This window comes from Haemorhous mexicanus, chromosome 7 (assembly GCF_027477595.1).
Source record: "Haemorhous mexicanus isolate bHaeMex1 chromosome 7, bHaeMex1.pri, whole genome shotgun sequence".
Lineage (NCBI taxonomy): Eukaryota > Metazoa > Chordata > Aves > Passeriformes > Fringillidae > Haemorhous > Haemorhous mexicanus.
In genome coordinates this window covers 29,797,564-29,815,391 of record NC_082347.1, presented here as the reverse complement: position 1 = coordinate 29,815,391, position 17,828 = coordinate 29,797,564, and the positions used below count along the sequence as shown (strand labels likewise).

The 17,828-nt window shown below is 41.8% G+C and overlaps 1 protein-coding gene and 1 long non-coding RNA gene across 2 annotated transcripts in view; one reads left to right on the top strand and one right to left on the bottom strand.

Annotated features, from left to right (window-relative positions):
• Positions 1 to 4,941: 4,941 nt before the first annotated feature.
• Positions 4,942 to 7,737, bottom strand: LOC132330030 (uncharacterized). The gene is made up of 2 exons (XR_009487214.1): positions 7,296 to 7,737; positions 4,942 to 7,219 (listed from the first exon to the last, which is right to left on the bottom strand). It is a non-coding gene; the product is annotated as an uncharacterized LOC132330030 (long non-coding RNA).
• A 46-nt stretch (positions 7,738 to 7,783) lies between these two features.
• SLF2 (SMC5-SMC6 complex localization factor 2) overlaps positions 7,784 to 17,828 on the top strand; it is a gene marked incomplete at its 5' end in the record, with an annotated part of 29,568 nt that continues 19,523 nt past the window's right edge. The window contains 5 exons of the mRNA XM_059851860.1: positions 7,784 to 8,043; positions 13,291 to 13,334; positions 13,821 to 13,975; positions 15,200 to 15,257; positions 15,942 to 17,086. Of these exons, the coding sequence (XP_059707843.1) occupies positions 7,784 to 8,043; positions 13,291 to 13,334; positions 13,821 to 13,975; positions 15,200 to 15,257; positions 15,942 to 17,086 (1,662 nt within the window). The remainder of the gene's footprint in view (positions 8,044 to 13,290; positions 13,335 to 13,820; positions 13,976 to 15,199; positions 15,258 to 15,941; positions 17,087 to 17,828) is intronic.

The following is a 17,828-nucleotide window of genomic DNA, read 5'->3' as shown; positions in this document are numbered from 1 at the left end:
TTGTTAAAAGTTAAATTCTTCCCTAAGAAGGAATGAAAGGAAATCCCTTTGGCACAGTTGAGGGAAGTGTAGCGATACCTGCCAAGTTATAACCTTTACATTTTTGTGGCCCATTTAATGAAGCTGTAAGTGATTCCTGCTTTGTGTGACTCAACTCTACCATCTCAAAGTTTTAACAGAAGAAATGCTTTCTAAGTGAGTTTATGCTGCACCATGTCTTGTGTATTTTAAAAAAGCCTCAATTTCCTCTAGGCTATTACAAGAAAACAGATTTTAAAGAGTTTTGGGTTTTTTCTAATAAACAAGATAAATAAATGTTAATAATTACAAGTAAATTATAAACTGTGGCTGTTGCACAATATAAAATTAAAGGCATAGCTGAGCTCCAAACCATTTCTTTATCAGAGATTATATTCAGATAATCAGACTCAGCTAACCTTGTACCTACAAATGAAGTTTCTAAGGATTAAAGTGCCAATGCATGTTTTGGAAGGTCACTCATATTTCCCAACGCTTATTTTAAAACTGTGCTAGTTTGTCTTAGCTCAGGGTTTGACCTCTGGATCATCACAGGGTGTTTATGTAGATGCCAGAGTCAACAGTTCATCATTAAGTGAAAAGGATGACTGATAAAAAGGCCTAAGGGTGTCCCAGGGTTGTTCTGCAGTGTCATTCTGGAATGTTTGGTTGGAAGCAGGAAGCTGTAGTGTAGAGAGCCTGTTTTAGCAATGCTCAGAATGATGAAAACATGAAGTAGAGCATGGGGCAAACCATCTCTCCTTTTTAGCCAAGCTGCAGCTACTGAATGTATGTACATCTAGTGATAATATTCAACAGTGGGAGAATAACTGGCATAAAGAGTGTTGCCTCAATTTTCTCTCTGACAGGTGTCACTTGAGATTTAAGTGTGCTCATGTTCTTCTACTATTTAATTTACCAATTTAACTTAGTTGTCACTATGCCCTGCTAATCCAGCATTTGCAAAAAGCAGGTTTATTTCTTCAAATGCTGTCCTTCATTTTGCTGCCTGATTACTCTGGGACTTGGTCACTACAGTGTATTTACACATAATCACTATGAAGTGCAACTCCAACTGACATAAGTACACCTGAAACCACTTCGAAGCTACAAGCTCAGAATTCCCTAACAGTGTGGTCCTTTGGAGCAGAATTTGGCAAGGTATATTTGTCTATTTGTGCATGTGGCATGTACATTTAGGTGCCTGTCTGTCTTGACTTGTAGCCTGCAAAATTGACATGAGAGTCTTTTGCACCAGTTTGTGCACCTCAATTTCACCAGTTCTTGGCCATCTCTGCCTCCCCTGTGCTCACTCCTGCTTAAGGTGAGTTACTGAGGGCATGTTGCCAGAAGAGCAGGATTTATTGCCTAATTTTTTCCAGGAGCCTGTCCAGTGTTCAAGGGCATTCATATGTTTCATCCAGAGTCCACACAGTGGCCTGAAACTATGTGGAGTATGTTTGTTAAACTGTTGTGAATTTGAGAGGGATGGTGAGCCCTGGAAAACAGTCAGGGTTAAAAGTTATCTTGAGGAATGGTCTCAGGAATGCATTGGTGAATTCACAAAGAATTGCAGTGAGTTAACACAATGCACTGCGAGACTGTCAGATGGAGAGTGACTGTTCAGCAACAGCTCTGCCAGAAATGATCTGCAGGTCACATCAAATCTGTGATCAGAACTGTATGTGAGGGGGATCCCCTTATTCCTCCTGCGTGAACTGAAGTTTGTCCTGTGGGTGTGGGGACAGATATTTCTGCTATAGTGGGGCTCCTGTGGTGAAAGGGTTTGCACTTTGTTCTTCGAGAAAACTGTGAATTTCTCGAGGGAATTCAGAGGAGAGCAATTAGTGGTTTGCTGCAGCAATACTTGATCTTTTTTTAAGTGGAAATGGTTCTGGCCAGCATCCTATGCTGTCCAGTTTTGTGCATTTCTAGTAGTGATTTGGCTTGAGACATCCAAGGAAGAGGCTAGTACTCATCCCTGCCATCTGATATGGGCCAGGATGGGGGAGCTGGCTGGAGTGCTAGACTGGGAGAGTCTTCTGAAGCATACAGGGCTCTGGGAAGATGAGATGTGTGCTACACTTGCAGGCCTATGCCTGTAAAAAATTAATGTAACAAGATTCAGTGTGTTTCTTAAGGAAAAGGGAAGTTTAGTTTAAAGAGAACTTAATTTCCTCACTCACTCTCATATGTTTAACTCACATTTTCACACCCTCATGCTTGTGGATTTCAATACGTGTGTCAAAACCCATGAGGATTGCTTGCATAACACTAAGGACGTGTTGCTGGCTTTCAAATCCTTGTTCCATATTTTGGGTTCCTCTTGATGATGCTAGATCTAGTTTATGAGCTGGTTTGAACCAATTTTTAGCATGTAATTTACTTTAGAAGTCCAAGTTATTGCAGTGAATTCATCTCCCTAAGAATCTTGCTTCTTCCTCCATAGGTCTTAGACAAGGTGGCAACAACTTTTCCTGTTTACATCTAACTCTCTTCTCCTTTTACAAAGCCTGTTCCCCTCTCACCAAGCTGTGATGATGCCTTTTCCTCACTGAAGTAACGGCTGAGTGTCTCCCTGGCTTCTAGGTGAATTGGCTGGTCCTGCAGACTTATCTGGTTACTAAATAAAAAGCCCTTTAAAGAAGATTTGCTAGTGCGTGCCACTTTTGATATATAGCCTTCCATTTGTTCATTCACAGACATGGAACTTAGATTAAAAGTCAGTGTGAGGGGGTTTACTGAGTGATTGCATGTCTAGCTTTTGAAATATAACAGTGTTTCCTCATTTTGGCTAGACGTCACATGTCCTGTCTGCTTACCTCTGATGGAGGCTGTGACTCTTATTCCCCTGTCCCAGCAGGCATTTCCCTGTTAATTATTCTGAAAGCTGAGCAGTCCCTAGCTTCATCAGAACTCTGATTGTGAAAGAATTGTAATATTTAAGGCTGATTCAGGAATTCCCTCAATCTTTGCAAAAGTAATATCTTTGAAAGAGCTTGGTCACAGCATAACCTGTAAGTGAAAGAAGATAAGAGAGGTCTGGCAACTTAGTTAGCTAACTGAACCTACCAACTAAAATTTTTGTTGCTTGTTAAGCAGAGAGCAACATGTTCATATTGTGGAGGAAAGGCCAGAGAAACAGTTATAAGCTGCTGAAGGAAAGCCCTTTTCATTGCCTGCTAGCAATGGATTGTCCCTCATCTTTTCTTTTTGTGTTTGACCTTTGTGTCAAGAACGATTAATCTTTACAGAAACAATCAGCAATTAACAGAAGTTTACCCAGAGACAGCCTCCATTGAAAGGGAGCATCAAGGACAGGAATTAGCTTTGGTGAATGTTAACATCATGGATGTCTGCTGAAGAAGCCACAGGTGAAGGCTATTTCCATTTTTAATTTGCTTAAGCTATAAAACAGACTTTTCCTTGTAGTCATGACAAAGGAATTTTGTGTGTGTGGTTACATGGCTATTGCCAATGAAACTTTAAGTATTGAGAGACCTGGAACTCACAACTTTGAAATACTTGAATAAATAAAAGGTTGGGAGTAGAATAAATGGAATTTAACTGACCAAGACTGATTTGAAAATGGTTGTGGGAATAGGTATATGTGTCAGGAGAACCATTACTGTTATTTAAAGTGAGCAAACTATGTACTGATTAGTAAATGTATATTAATGTAGTAGAATTATTATGTACAGACAGGTATTTTCTACACGCTGTGTCCTCTTGACGTATCAGTGCAGTGCTGCCAGCTTTTTGTCCTGTCAAAAAAGGGAACTGGTGTGCTAGTTGAGTTCCACATTACAATTCCCTTGGTGAAGTAGGCTCTGAAAAACACATATACTTCACAACCTTGAGATACAAACCCTCTCCACTGATTAAACTGTTACTGCAATTGAAAGTGGTACCATAAATATTCTCTCCAGATGTTTACCTCAAGCCAAGTTTAGTCTTCTGCTCCATGAGCTGCATGTCAAGGTATCAGTGTCTGCTTGGTAAAGGAGGTGTAAATTGGTTCCTGCAATGCACAGCAGGGAGTATCTGATCGGATAACGTCTGGGAATTAGTGAGAAAGGGAGTATTTTCTCCAAAAAGATGGAAGGAAAGGAAACCAGGAATGCCAAGAAATAAATGTCTGTATCTGAACTCTGCTGTAATTTGTGGCTGTGCCGAAACCACACAGCAAATTGGTGATGAAGGGAACAAAGAGCAGCTGAGGCAACCCCAGGCAGGAAGCTGAGTGTGGAAGTGCCTGGAAGAGTACATCACCATGATGAGTTTACACAGGCTTGGCTCAGACATGTTCATGGGAGGTGCTGCCATGCTCCTGGCTTTGTGCTCAGGTGTATGATTCAGTCAGAGGAAACCAGCCTAAGTCTAAAGCAAACATTATTATTCTGGTTTCAAAATAAGTGTTTTTCTACTTGAAAACCCCCAGCCTGCATAGTGCTCAGCAGTCCCCTCTACATGTGCAGCACAAAGAATAATGGCTGCCTATATCAGAGCACTTCCACATGACACTGGGCTTTATCCCTTCCATCAGTTCCACAACTTTTTTCAGTATCTGTGTTCTCCCAGGAAAAACAATGAAAATCTTTAAACATTTTCTTTCTGAGCATTGACCCTGAAGCCAGTGGCACATCAGTGTGTATCTGAGAAAACCACTGTGATCAGCTTTTCGTTCCCTACTGGGTAACTATGAGTGATGGCATGTGTGTGACTCCTGAGAGAATAACTGAATTTACTGTCTGGATAATGATCTGCTATTAATAAGTAGACTACAACAATTTAATAAAAGGTATGCTAATAAATATTGGTTGATCTATTTCCACACAGACTGGGTCCTGTATGGGGAAAAAGCAATTTAAACCACTTAGTCTCGAGGGGGTGTTATAAATGAGAAGCTTGACTAGGCCAATATTCAAGCAGCAATCAATTTATTAATTAATATGGTAAAGTATGAGCAATACAGCGCTGGGTAGAGTGGGGGAAGTTTTCCCTCCAACTGCACACCGATAGTTGAGGCTTACAGGTATTTATAGGGGTACTCATAAGCTTTCTCAGCAGTTTCTATTCTCAATTTTTACTCATCAGCAGTTTCTATTCCCAATTTTTATATCACAATTCTATACACTATTGTGATTTAGTTTTTCTCAGGATGTATCCCAGAAAAGGAGTATCCCCAGATGGTGCAGGTCCAGCTTCTGAAAGAAGTAAGAAGTCTCCCATCTGGTGAGGTCCAGATTCCAGATGTGGGTTCACCTTTTAATTGCAAGGACTATTAATCTCATAACAGTGATGTCCAGCTTCCCTTGGTCAAAACTATTAATCATTGTGTTGATGTTCATCTTCCTTTCTCAAGCTGCTTTTCACTGTTATGCTAAGGCCTGAGATATGCGTATTTCCTTTTTATATATTCTAAAGCTATAGTTTCAAAGATCCTTACTACAAGCAATATTCTGAAATTATACTTCAAACGGTTATTATTGCAAAACTCTTTAAGGCTTGGCTACAAGCAGAAAGTTCCTGTCAAAAAGCAAAATCCTTAAAGCTTTAATTCAAATGCTCCTAAATCAACTTAAGACTTATAAAGGTTAATTGCAAACAAAGGATATGTTCAAAGGCCTTCTTCCATGCTTTACTTTCCTCAGTTTTTATTAGGATTCATCTTTATAACTGTCCCATGGTCTGTTTCCACACATACTACAATCACAAATACACACGTTGCCTGTATGTACCTGACACAAAACAGAGCTTTGTGTTTCACAGGGGTAACTTATGACAATACCAGTCTTTGCTCTTACCTGCCACTCCCTGTGCTTCCTTAGCAAAGTCTTCCTTTGCAGCCACACTGCTTGTGTTTGCTTTTATTCTAGGTTATAGGAGAGTTTCACAGTCCTCTGCCACTTCAGAAAGGCATCCATACTTCCCACGACAAACAGCTTCACCTTGCCATCACCAGCGCTGGAATTGGATGTTCTGTCAAAGCTGCTCTGTATCCAGCTCCTTGGTTGTCTTTAGAAACTCTTTAAGGTGACTTAACTGTAGGAATGCCTCTATGTCTATTGCCATTTTCCATGGTTAAAGTATTAAACTTGAATAACAAAGCAATGTTTATAGGACTTCAATTTCATCTGCTCTTTCAATGTGTTAAAATATTTCTGGAATTCCTGGATAACACTGGGCATGAAACTTTAACACTTTATTAATGGTATTTCATATATACACTACAGTCTTTTCAAACAAATCTATATGACAGCAAGTCAAGCTCTTCTTCATTTGTTGCTCAAGGAAGTTACATGCAGCATAGACATGGATTTATTGTAGTGTTGTGCATAGTGGGTCTAGAAGCGTGCTGTCAAACAGTGGGATCCACTCCAGAAAACATCATAGTCACAGGTGGTCCCTGGGCAGAGAGCTTGCAACTGAGGGCAGGGGTTGCAAGGAGGGGCTCAAGCAAGGAAGAAGCAAGGTGCATGTTGTGATGGCAGCCGGTGTTTTATGCTTTTGAGGCTGAGTTTAAGAGATCAGAAATTACATGGCTCAAAGCTTTTGAAAAACAGAGACTGAGGGATGGGCATGATGAAAGGTGGTGGGGTACATAGCACAGGGTGGACTCAGCTATTGAGGTGTTCAAAAAACATTTTCTGATTTAGTCCTGTACTTCCCTTTCTGTGTTACTGTTACTTCTGTTTTGCAGCCTTTCCCTAGGCCAGCCTAAGGTAGTGTGTGAGAAGAGACCTGGGGGGGGGCTCACTCCTTTTCATTTGAGTCAGCTGTCTCCTGGTGAGCTGTCTCCTGGTGTTTCTGAATCCAAGAAAAACACCAAGAAAACATTGGCTTTGGTCATCTCCACTCTTAGGCAAAGTGCTAAACAAAACCTCCAAAAAAACCCCAAAAAACCAACAATACATATGTATAATGAATATTTCTTATCTGTGAAGTGACTGCTTTGAACTGCTAAATCAACTTTTTGATACTGCTAGTTTTTACAGACGAAATATGTGAATTTACACAGAATATTACAGATAGCATTCATAGTACTGGCATTCTTTAAGCTGGCAGGTCTGCTTCTTCAGTTGCCTAGTCCAAGATTTTGTCCAAAATGTTTGCCAGGTGGTGGTGCAGAACACGGGATTCCATTCTGGATGCCTTTTCTGGGCGAAGTCCAGGCACAGAGGGAATCTTGCATAGCAGCCTGAGGACGGGCAGGCACAGGGTTTAGTGGTGATTTTGAAAAAGTTGCTCCCATTCCAACTTTTTAGCCTTCCCACCTTGTCTCGCAGCCTGGATCTCCTTCCAGACGCAGCGCAAGCCGCACGGCCTGCAGCTCGGTGGTGGTCCGTGGCGCTTTCCTCGCAAGACGCTTCTGCTCATGGCCGAAACCCGCGAAGTATCCCCGCCCGGGAGACCGGGAGAGAACCGGGAGGACACCGGGAGACAACCGGGAGCGGCGGGGGCGGGGCCTCGCGCGGGGCCGGGGCCCGCCCCGAGCGCACCAATCAGAGAACGGCAGCGCGGGCGGGGGACCGGCACGAGACCAAGGCGCCAAACAACCCTTCCTCCTTCGGAGCCGGAACGGCGCTCCCGCCCTGCGCTCCCCAGCAGCCAATCACAGCCAGGATCCGGCTGCCCGTCCCGCCCCCGGTGGAAAGAAACCAATGGGAGACGCAGCTGCTGCAGCCGCTCAGCCAATCAGCGTCTGAGCCTATTAAAAAAAAAAGAAAAAAAAAAAAAAAAAAAAAAAAAAAAAAAAAGAAAAAGGAAGAGCGGAGCCCGTTACGTCCCGCCCGTGACCTGCGGCCGCGCTGGGCGTTCCGGCCGTGTGGGGCGTTCGAGGCGCGCTCTTGGCGATGCTGCCGGCGGCGGCCGCTCCCCTCCTCCGCTCGGGCCCCGCCGTGCCGCCCGTGCCATGACCCGACAGCTCGGCGAGGGGCTGCCGTCTCCGGGCCCTCCCTTAGCCATGTCCCGCCGCCATGTTACGCCGGCGGCCGCGGGCAGAGAGGCGGCCCAGGACTGCAGGTACGGGCGGGGCACGGGAGGGGAGCGGTCGCTGTCGTCGCCGGGCACCGAGCCCGCCTAGCGGGGCGCCCCGGCTGCCGGCTTGCGCCGCGCTGCGCAGGGCGGGTGGCGGGGGTCGGCTCGGCGGGGGTTACCGGGGCCTCCCCGGGAGCATCACCGGGAGCCTGCCCCGGTGTTCCCGCCGCCGAGGAGCCCGGCCGGGGCCTCCTCATGGGAACCGGCTCGTGGTGCCACTGTTCGTTGGCCAGGGCGTCTGGCAGCTTCCAGGAGTCTGAAAGGAGTGTCCGGCTAAGTTCAGGCTGGCATTTCCAGCACATCCTTCAGGATGCCGGGTCCGTCCCCCGTGTGCCCTCCCAGCCCTGCCCTGGCGTTACCCAGCCCACCTGCGGGGCTGGGCGGCGTCAGCGGTTCGGTCTAACCGAGAACTTGTGGTGTCGGTTCAGCTCCCGAACCTGCTCCGGCCGGGACCTGCGCCTAACGGTGCTGGGGGACAGTGCCCAGGGAAAACGCGGGCTGCCAGTGACAGTGTTTATAGACTTGACAAACTTGTCTGCTAACTAGAAACTCAAATTCTGTCAGAGATTTGAGGATTTTCAGAGGCTGCTGTGTTGTTTCTTGCAGAATGAGACAAGTCATAATTTTCTTATGCTGTTAGTAGCACCTTACTTTGTTCAGATCCTCTGTTTTGATGGGACTGTCATTTAAAAGAAGGGGACAGGGTAAAAGTTCACTTTTTCAATCTTACTTTTTGCCCAAGAAAATGAATCGAAACTGCAATTTCGGTTTTGTTGCAGTTGTCTAAAAGACTGAGTTTTTCTATGTAAGTTTCTGTTTTGGCTGGTTTTGTTGTGTTTTTTTCTTTGTTTTTGTTTGTTTGGCTTTTTGTTCTTTTTACGCAGCTTTTCAAGATGCTCTGTGTTATCAATGATGTAGTAGCTTTTTGTAATTTAGTCCTATGTTATGAGAATATGCTATCTTGGAGGTATTGCTAGTGTTTCCAATACAGCTTTTTAAAAGGATAGTTTTTATCCAGCCAGAGATATACACGAATGTTACTGTAAACAGCAACAGCTTTTACGAAATGCTTAGGGGCTTGTTTTTAAAGTGAAAGTATTTCCTCCTTCCCTCTTCCATGCAGGCTGTGTCCTTAGTTTTGAAAGGCCTGGAAGGTCTGTTAGGTTCATCTCCTGGTTGTGCAGCTTTTTTCTGTTGATGGGTCAAATAATGTATATATGGGTTTTGAATTTTCTTTTGGATTTTTAGTGGTCTCCTTGGTGTCTCAGTCGAGCTGAGATTTCACAAAATATGGTGTGATAATTTTTTTTTGGGATAAAAGGTCTTGCTGAATTTATATATGTTGCTGACAAGTGTTAACCAGAGCTGTATAGTGGTTCAGACAGATACATTAAACGACTGTGATTTTCCTGTTAGCAAAAGAGCTAAATACAATAACCTTCTACTAAAGGGTGGAGATTCTCCTGTGAATGGTTTGTGAGCTGTTATGGCCCCATTCACATAGAAAATCACATTTCTCTCTGTACTTTCACATGTATGTGAAAGGCAAGTTGCACGGCCCAGTTCTTTTTCACGTTCTTCCTTGTACTGTGTTGAATTCTTTATTTTTTTATTTTCCCCACCCTTTGCTTTTGTCTGAAGTTTCTAGTACACTTCCTTGTTTAAGACACAATACAGAACCTGGCTGGACAGTTCCTTGCACTCCAAAAGGCAGAGTTACAAACGCAAAGGAGAAAATATTGGTGGATAAGCACTTCCAAACAAGCTACCTAAGACAAATAACTTGCTATATCTTCATTCAGATTAAATTTGAGGGAGAAGGGAAGTGCCTTAGTTCCCTGTTGTTTTGTATAATTATGGAATAAACAGAAACTCTGTTACAAAGCTCTTGGATTTATAATAAACAACAGCAAAAAGAACAATATGGGAAGGACATAAGCAGTCATTTGGAATCAGTGGCTGTGGAAACAAGGACAGGGATGGCAGAAGGCCTTGGTTTTTGGTTTTGGTTTTGTTACAAGCTGCCCCGTAGGCCAGAGTAACTGAGGTTCTTGTTAATCGGTCCCTTGGGGCAGATTAGAGAGAAAGAGCACTGAATACCTGGTGTTTATAAATATGCACACATAGGGTTTATTTTAGGATGATTTGGTTGCAATGGAAATGAGGTATGTAGCCCTTTTGGTTATTATCTCTAGTAATAGGACAATATAAAAACATAAAGATACCACTTAAGGAAATAAATAAGGAAAAGAAAGAAAAAGCAAGGATAGGAGTAGATTGCAGAGATATCACCTCCATGGATCCAGTGATGAGATTTGATTGTTGCAATTCCGATGTCTGCTGGTCAAAGTGGTACTTGCAGTCTTGATCAGTCAGGGATGTGGGAAGGCCCCAAAACGTAGAGCTCAGTGGGTTAATGGATGTTCAGGTGGGATTGCCCAGGTACCTCCTTTGGAGAGGGTGAATTTAACACTGTCTGTTACAAGGCTCCAGAAATGAGTCTGGGGGCACTTTGGGGGTCTTTGATGGTTTATGACCCCGTCTTAGACTGGTGTTTCTCGCATCATGTTTTCTCACATTATGCTTTATCAGAAGGGATAAACACCTTCAGCCTAAGTGTGAATATGCCAATACCTCTCCCTGGGTGGGGGGTGCTGGTTTACAACGGAGCCAGTTGGGTAAGGGAGGACATTGGTGTGATAAAAAGATTTTCCCACCTCTGCAGTGTCTTTGCCTTATCATCCTTGTCCCTTGTCTGGCTCAAGCCCTAGCCTGTTTTGTCGTGGTCATGCTCTGGATGTGGCGGTACACCCTCTCCCGTCTTAGGCACATCAGAGGTTTCAACTCCACACAGAAAAACCCTCTCCTCTCCCCTTCCATTGGGGGCTGCAAACCTGGGCCTCAGCAGTATTGCTTGTTTGAGTCAATGACCTTTAACATTTCTGTCCTTCACAGTTTGTCTTCAAGGTTTAGGAGCAGAGAGGAATCTGGGTGGTAACTGAAGATGAGATGTGGTCTGCCAGCAGTGCTTCATGTGCAGCTGGGGCTTTAATGGGGAAGAAAGAAGTACAGTCGCTCAGTTAGGGAAAGAGGAAGGGTTTGGAAGGATAGGCAGTGTGGAAAGCTCTGGGCACCGGATGATTTCGCAGCTTTAGAGCAGCCCAAGCAAGCAGCGGGTGTGTCCTGAGGAATGCAAGGTGGAGAGGGCTTTGCTGTGAGCAGGTGAGGCCAGTGAGGAGTGCAAGGAGGTCTAGGGCAGAAAAACAAATTGGTCAGCAGCAAGAACAGTAAATAAACCTGCATTTAAGTCATTGGTTCTTCTGCTGAACTGAAATACGGGGATCCTGTGTGCTGCAATTTTTCTCTTATTTTAAAGTAGCTGAGTGATAGAAGTAGCAAGAGTTGTTAGGCCGCAAGCTAACAACTTTACTTGAGCTACAAGGCTCTGCTTTGTAATCCAAGATGGATTATAGTAAAACCTGGGGCTAACAACCTGAACAATAACAGTTGTTAGACTAGACAATGTTAATGGTTTAAATATTACTTTAAAATTAATAGCCGGAGTGGACAGCCCATAAATAGTGGTACATGAACAGTAACAACCATATTTACAACACAGAACACAGAACCAACTGAAACTCCCCCTGAAACTAAGAGGGTGTGAATATGACTACAGAGCATGACTGGGTAGCAAAACAGGGAACCAGTGAAGACTGACAAGACCCCAGACCCTAAAATCACTATTGGTCTGGACTGGTGGGTAGTTTAGATTGCCCAGGGATTTCTGTTTGTGGTCCCTTTTTTGAGGCACCAGCTTAAGCTACCACCAGGCAGCTGATTTGTGTCAGTAAACCTGTCTAATGGAGCTGAGAGCCTGGTGTCCAAAATTTAACAGTGTTGCTGTAGCGTGTGGGAAGAACACACATATTTTGTCCTATGTCAAACTGAGCTGGAACAAGCTGGAGGCAGCCAGTCTTTGACAAGTAGTTTCTCTGCTTTCTTTGGTAAGCCAAACTCAGTTTTGTGCACCCACAGATTCTGATTACGGGTTACTTCTCACTGAGTTACAGTATCTTCAACTATCAGTGCTTGCCAGTTTCGTGATTTAAGAATTATCAGTGCTTTATAAACAGCTTTTTGTATTTCTGTAGGTGCTACCAATGCAAAAGCTGTATCAGAAAATGCAAAAGTGATGATTACAAGCTTAAAGAAAGATTCAAAATTAGATCCAAATTAATTTCTTTTTTTGAAGTTTATCACCTTCATATTCTGCGCACAGTCCTGATAAAAATAACCAGTGGGTTCTTCTGCGCTAAGCTTCGAATATGGTTACTGAATCTTTGGGGACACAGTCATGTGTGGATACTTGTATATGTTAGCTTAGTTTCTGGAGTAAGTAGATTTTGCCTTTATCACTGTTACTCAGGCAATAACAATGTAAATTTGCCTTGGAAGGTACAGAAAGACAACAAAACTTGGAACCAACCTCTGCCGTTCTTGCAACAACGTGAACAATTGTGCTCACATCGATGTTTTGTTCAAACTTTGAGACACTTCCAAAGCAGGCACTCAATATAGCCTTAAAGTCATTAGCAAGCTGTGGAGGAAGATGAAGATACCACGTTCACAGATTCTGATGTGTTTTGTTGTTCAGCCAATCTGCTCATTTTTAGAAGCAGTATTCTTTGGTGGAGAACGCCCTGGTGTTCTCATGTCCCACTTGCTCTTGCCAGAGATAAAACCTCCGATTTAAAGCTAGTAATTACCTTGTAGGTGGCTGTAGGCTGCTCTCTGTTGGAAGCTGGGTGAGATAGATGCTGACTTGGGTTAGCAGCTCAGAGTGATGGTGGACATGGGGAGGTTGTTAAATGACATAATGTCATCACATAATGTGCTGGTGAGGTCTCACCTAGGATCCTGGGAGCAGGTGAGGTCAGTCCCATTCAGGACAGTTTAGTTTAAGGTGGAAGGGTGGTTAAGATTTACCAGGATTATAAAGAAAACACTGAGTGAGGAAACTGATAGGTTTAACTTCATTACCCAAGAAGAGTGAAGTCTAGAAGGTAAAGACAATGATGATGCCTTTTCTGATTTATCAGAAATAAGAGCTGCTGGCATTAAAGAAAATCTGTAGAGGTAATTTACAGTTTGTTTTTTTTTTAATTATGCAACATTGACTGAATGGGCATTTATTTATTCTTTTATAAAGATAAAATTATGTTTTCTCTTCAGAAACCAGTTGATTACAGAGTTCTTCAAGCCAGTTTTAAGTCCAGGTAAATATGTTTTTTTCTAAGTGGAAGATATTTATATGAATTTTAATTATGGAAGCATGCAGAATGATAATCCAATCTCATTCTGTAGTGGAGCAGCAACGTAATGAGTATAGCTTACCAAATATGTCAAAATGAGCACATTTGAATTTTTTCTAATAATGCAACTGAAAATATTATTTTCCTGTTTAAATTAATTTCTTTAAATAGTGATGTAATTATTATTTCAAGTTCTGTCTCATGCTTAAGCCTGATTGTTTATAACAACTGTAGCTGCATCATAGGTCATGTGCTTCTTTGCATGGCAGTAGCAAAACTAGATGATTAAGTTAATTAATTTTGGACTACATGAGAGAGAGAGAAAAAATATCTGTGAGAGAGAAGTAATACACTATAATAAGGTTTGTTGTTTTGTAGTTGGGATTTTTTTTTCCCAATATAGTTTTTGTGAATAATTGGTCTTTTTTCTCCTACACCATGTCCATAAAGACAGAACTGTGCTGTCCTCACCAGACAAAGGAAATGTAAAAGATGAAGGAATGGGACTGTCAGTCTTATGCACTGAAGGTTTTGATAGGAATTCATCTTCTCCAAAGAAGGTCAGAAGAAAAAGATGCCAGACCAAACTCCAAATGAGTCCTGTGGTAGGTGTCTTTTGGAAAAGAATTGAGGAAAAGGACAGTGCAAACATGTCAGAGAATGGTAGAGTGTGCAGAGCCCTGGGTTTGTTGTAGCCAAAAGTTGTGATTCAGAAACTCCTCATTACTGTGTGGTCTCAGGTGTATTCCTTGACCAAAAAGGTGAAGACTGCCTAGCCAGAACAGGGAAGAAATGAGAAGTGTCTGGGTATAAGGAGAGCACCATTGTCTTATGGAAATAGTTGGGCAAAGAAGAATGACTGTATGGATCTCACAGAGTCCAGCTCAGACTCTGACAAATGGGTTTCACCTGCAGAAGCTGATATTTGAAAAGCCTGGGCTGGAAAAATGGCACTGTGAGCATTACATCTCTGTGCTCAAGCCAGATTTCCCCACTGCCCTGCTCTCCTGCCAATCCTGCATTTGGGTTGTCATTGGAAGCTCCCTGCAGAGAAAGGGAATGGGAGAAGCAGAAATTGAACCAATCTAAGCCATATCCTGTAAAACCATTCTAAGGAACAAATGTTTTGTATCAGGAGTTTTTAAAGGAGTTATTAAAGGTGGAAATCACTGACCCATTGTGCATATGAATTTTTAAATTTTTAGATTTTTAAAATTTTACAGATCAAGATAAGATTCTTGGTGCTGCCTTTTTCAAATGTAACACAAATTTATGGTTTTTTGCTATTCCTTTGTAAGTTTTAGGTCATGCTTGGGTAAACTGGTTCTTAATCATTTTACAATCAGTGAAAAATCCTGTTTTAAAAGCAGGGGAGATATTCTGGGCTAGATGCAAGCATGGAAATGTAATAGAAATTGTAACTGGAAATTGTATTTTGTAGAAAAAAGATGCCTTTATCTTAAATGCCTTATCTTGTGTTTTCTTGCAATGTAGCTTACGGAGCAGACTGGCAAATTTCTGCTATTTAGAAGTTGCAGTTAACAGCAGTTCAGATTTATGCATTTAAGCCACAGTATTTAGATAGAGGTGGGAGTGGTCCTATTACAAATTTAGTATTTAATTACAGGTCACTTTTAATCTGAAGGAAAAAATATATAATTTGGGTCCTGGAGAGATCTTGCAGCTGTATTTAAAATTTGTCTTAAAATTAGGTCCATTGACATATTTCTGGGGGTGTGTGGAACCATGTCTGTGCTAGGTTCAACACTGGTTTTTAAAAGTATACAATTAACTTTTTTTTTTTTTTCTCCCTCTGTCTTCATTTTTAGGGAAATGGATGTCCTGTAAGAAAAATAATGTCTTTTAGTTCAAGGGAGATTGCCTCTGGTATGAGCATTGCTATTAATATAGAATTAATTAATTGAATTCATCACTTCATGTCTATTTTTAATGGCTTTTTTCCCTTGAAATTATGATTTCTATTTGCTTCTACTAAAACAATAATTGCTACTGATTAGTCAGTATTATTTCTAATATATGGCAAGTTTGAAGAGTTTTGAAAGTAATTTAGGATTTTAGTGTAAAACATATTGATTGTAACTTAATTAGAATTTGTGATATCTCATTGTCTTAAAACCTTGATCCCAGATTTTTTAATGGTTTCTCTTGTGTTTTGGATAATCCACATTTTCTTTGGTGGTTAATAAATGGTGCCTTTTAGCTTAATCTAGAAAAAATATTCTTGTTGAACCAACCACTCAAGTTGAGCTGGGTTTTTTTTTTTTTCTTTTTGACCTTTTTAACCACATAATTTTGTTCTATGGGTGGTAGAATGGAATCTAAAAAGCTTGAGGTATGTTAGTAGGAAGATAAACTTTAAAAAGATAACAAAAGGGGGGTGGAAACTCTTTAGACTCTTTGTTGCTCTAGTCCTAGTTAACTTAAAACTAGAAGTTAATTTTTAAAATGGAAAGCTGTTACATGTTTGTTTTTTAAGACAATTATTGTTACTATTTTGATTTTTTTTAAACATGATAATGATGTTTCATCTTTTTCTCCAACACTTCATAGATGACCCATCTCAACCAAGGATAACACAGGTTTTAGAACATGAGGCATCTTCTCCACATGCATTTAGAACATCATCTGAGATGGCCTCTGGTGCACCAAAGAGCCCAGCTGTTCCTTCACACTTCTTTAAGGTGTCCTTTGGGCTATCCAAACCAAGAGACTCTCCTGGGAAAAGAAAACACACTGCCATGAGTGTGGATGTAGATGCTTCAGATCAATCTGAAGTGAATGACTCTGCTTTTAGTAGATCACCAAAATGCAAAAATTGGAGGCGTGGTTTTGTAAAAAATATCTTTTTAAAGTCTCCTCATGATGATGTTCTGCAACTCAAGGAGCCTTCTGCCCTCTCTGGACATGATTTGACTCTTTCAGAGGAATTCCTCAACTCGAGCAATGAAAAGGACAAAAATAATTACTCCACTGTAGGTTTGTCATCTTCATATTCTGCACACAGTCCTGCTAAAAATAACCACATTTCTGTTGTGGATACCAAAGAGAATCAATTGCAGTTGGCTAACTCATGCTTTTTCTTGGAAAAGTCACTTCCCTTTTCTCAGGAAAAAAGTACTGTGTTGCCTTCTCCCCACCACTTAACACAAACAAAAGGCATGAAATCCCCTCTCCAGGTTGCTGGCTTATCTCAGGTATTGGATGTTAGGAAAGAGCAAGATAAAAGACCAGAAAGACATGAATGGAATAAAGGATACAGTATTCAACCCAGCAACTGTTTTTCAAATACAGTCCCTGAGATTTCTGAAAATACTCCTGATTCCTGTAGCATGGAAATCTCTGGGGAACTTGGACTGTCCCCAGAGACTGGCAAAAGTGTTCCCCCTTCATTGCCTTTGGAAGAGTCTTTTGTGGACAGCAGCCATGAGTCTTCACAACCCTCAGGAGAACTGGAAGTTAAAAGGAACTTTACACACAAGTCCAAGCTGAGCAGAAAATGGCAAAGCAGCTCTGAGAGTGAAGATGATGTTTTGGAATCCATTCTAGTTGATGATGATGATGATGAAGAAGAAGAAGCATTAATGCCACTGCAAAAAATGCTCAGTTCAGATCTCCAACCACAGGCAAAAAGAACCCTGGAAGACTCCTTTGACAGTGTTTCTCAGGACACTGTAACTCCATTGCTGAAGTTTCATGTAAGTTGGCTAAAAACCAGAAAAACACATTATTTCAAGTATTCTTTTACAGATGTTATTTACAAGAAAAATAATATCGATTTTAGCACAGTGCAGGGCCCAGTGGGTGCCAAGTTATTACCCCATATTTCAAATTTTAGAATGAAATTTTATATAGTAGGTATACACCACCAAAACACAGATAGAGGCCCAGGTGAATGGAGACATCTCATACCCAAAAATAAAATTGGCTCCGACCTCACCTGTTCCATCTGGCACATACAGACAGCAGCTTGTTCAGGTGTGCCACAGAACTAATTTCTGCTATTTAGCTCAGTTTTATAAACAAATGACAAGCTGCTTGAACAGCTAAGATGTCCAGTAGTCTCCTAGTACCTATTCAGTCAGGATGTGTGTGACTGCTTGGTAATGGTTACTTTACATTAATTTTAGTCAAAAATGTACCAACACTCAGCCACCTCTTGCTGATTCTCATTATGCCAGTTAAAGCTATAGCAGAGTATAATGAGATAGCAGGTAATCAGCTTTATGTTGTGTTTTTATATGATTTTCTCCCTTATTCATAATGCATGATAATTCAGAATTATTTGCCTGCAAAGCTGCTTACTTGGCTTAAGGGTCCTGTGCTGCTGTGCAGCTACAGGGTAGTTGGAGCAGGGACATGCTTGTTACTGTGCTTGTCCTGGGAATGGCTGAAAGATGGTTTGTGCAGCCAGACTGATTTAGCTCTATCCCTTCTGGT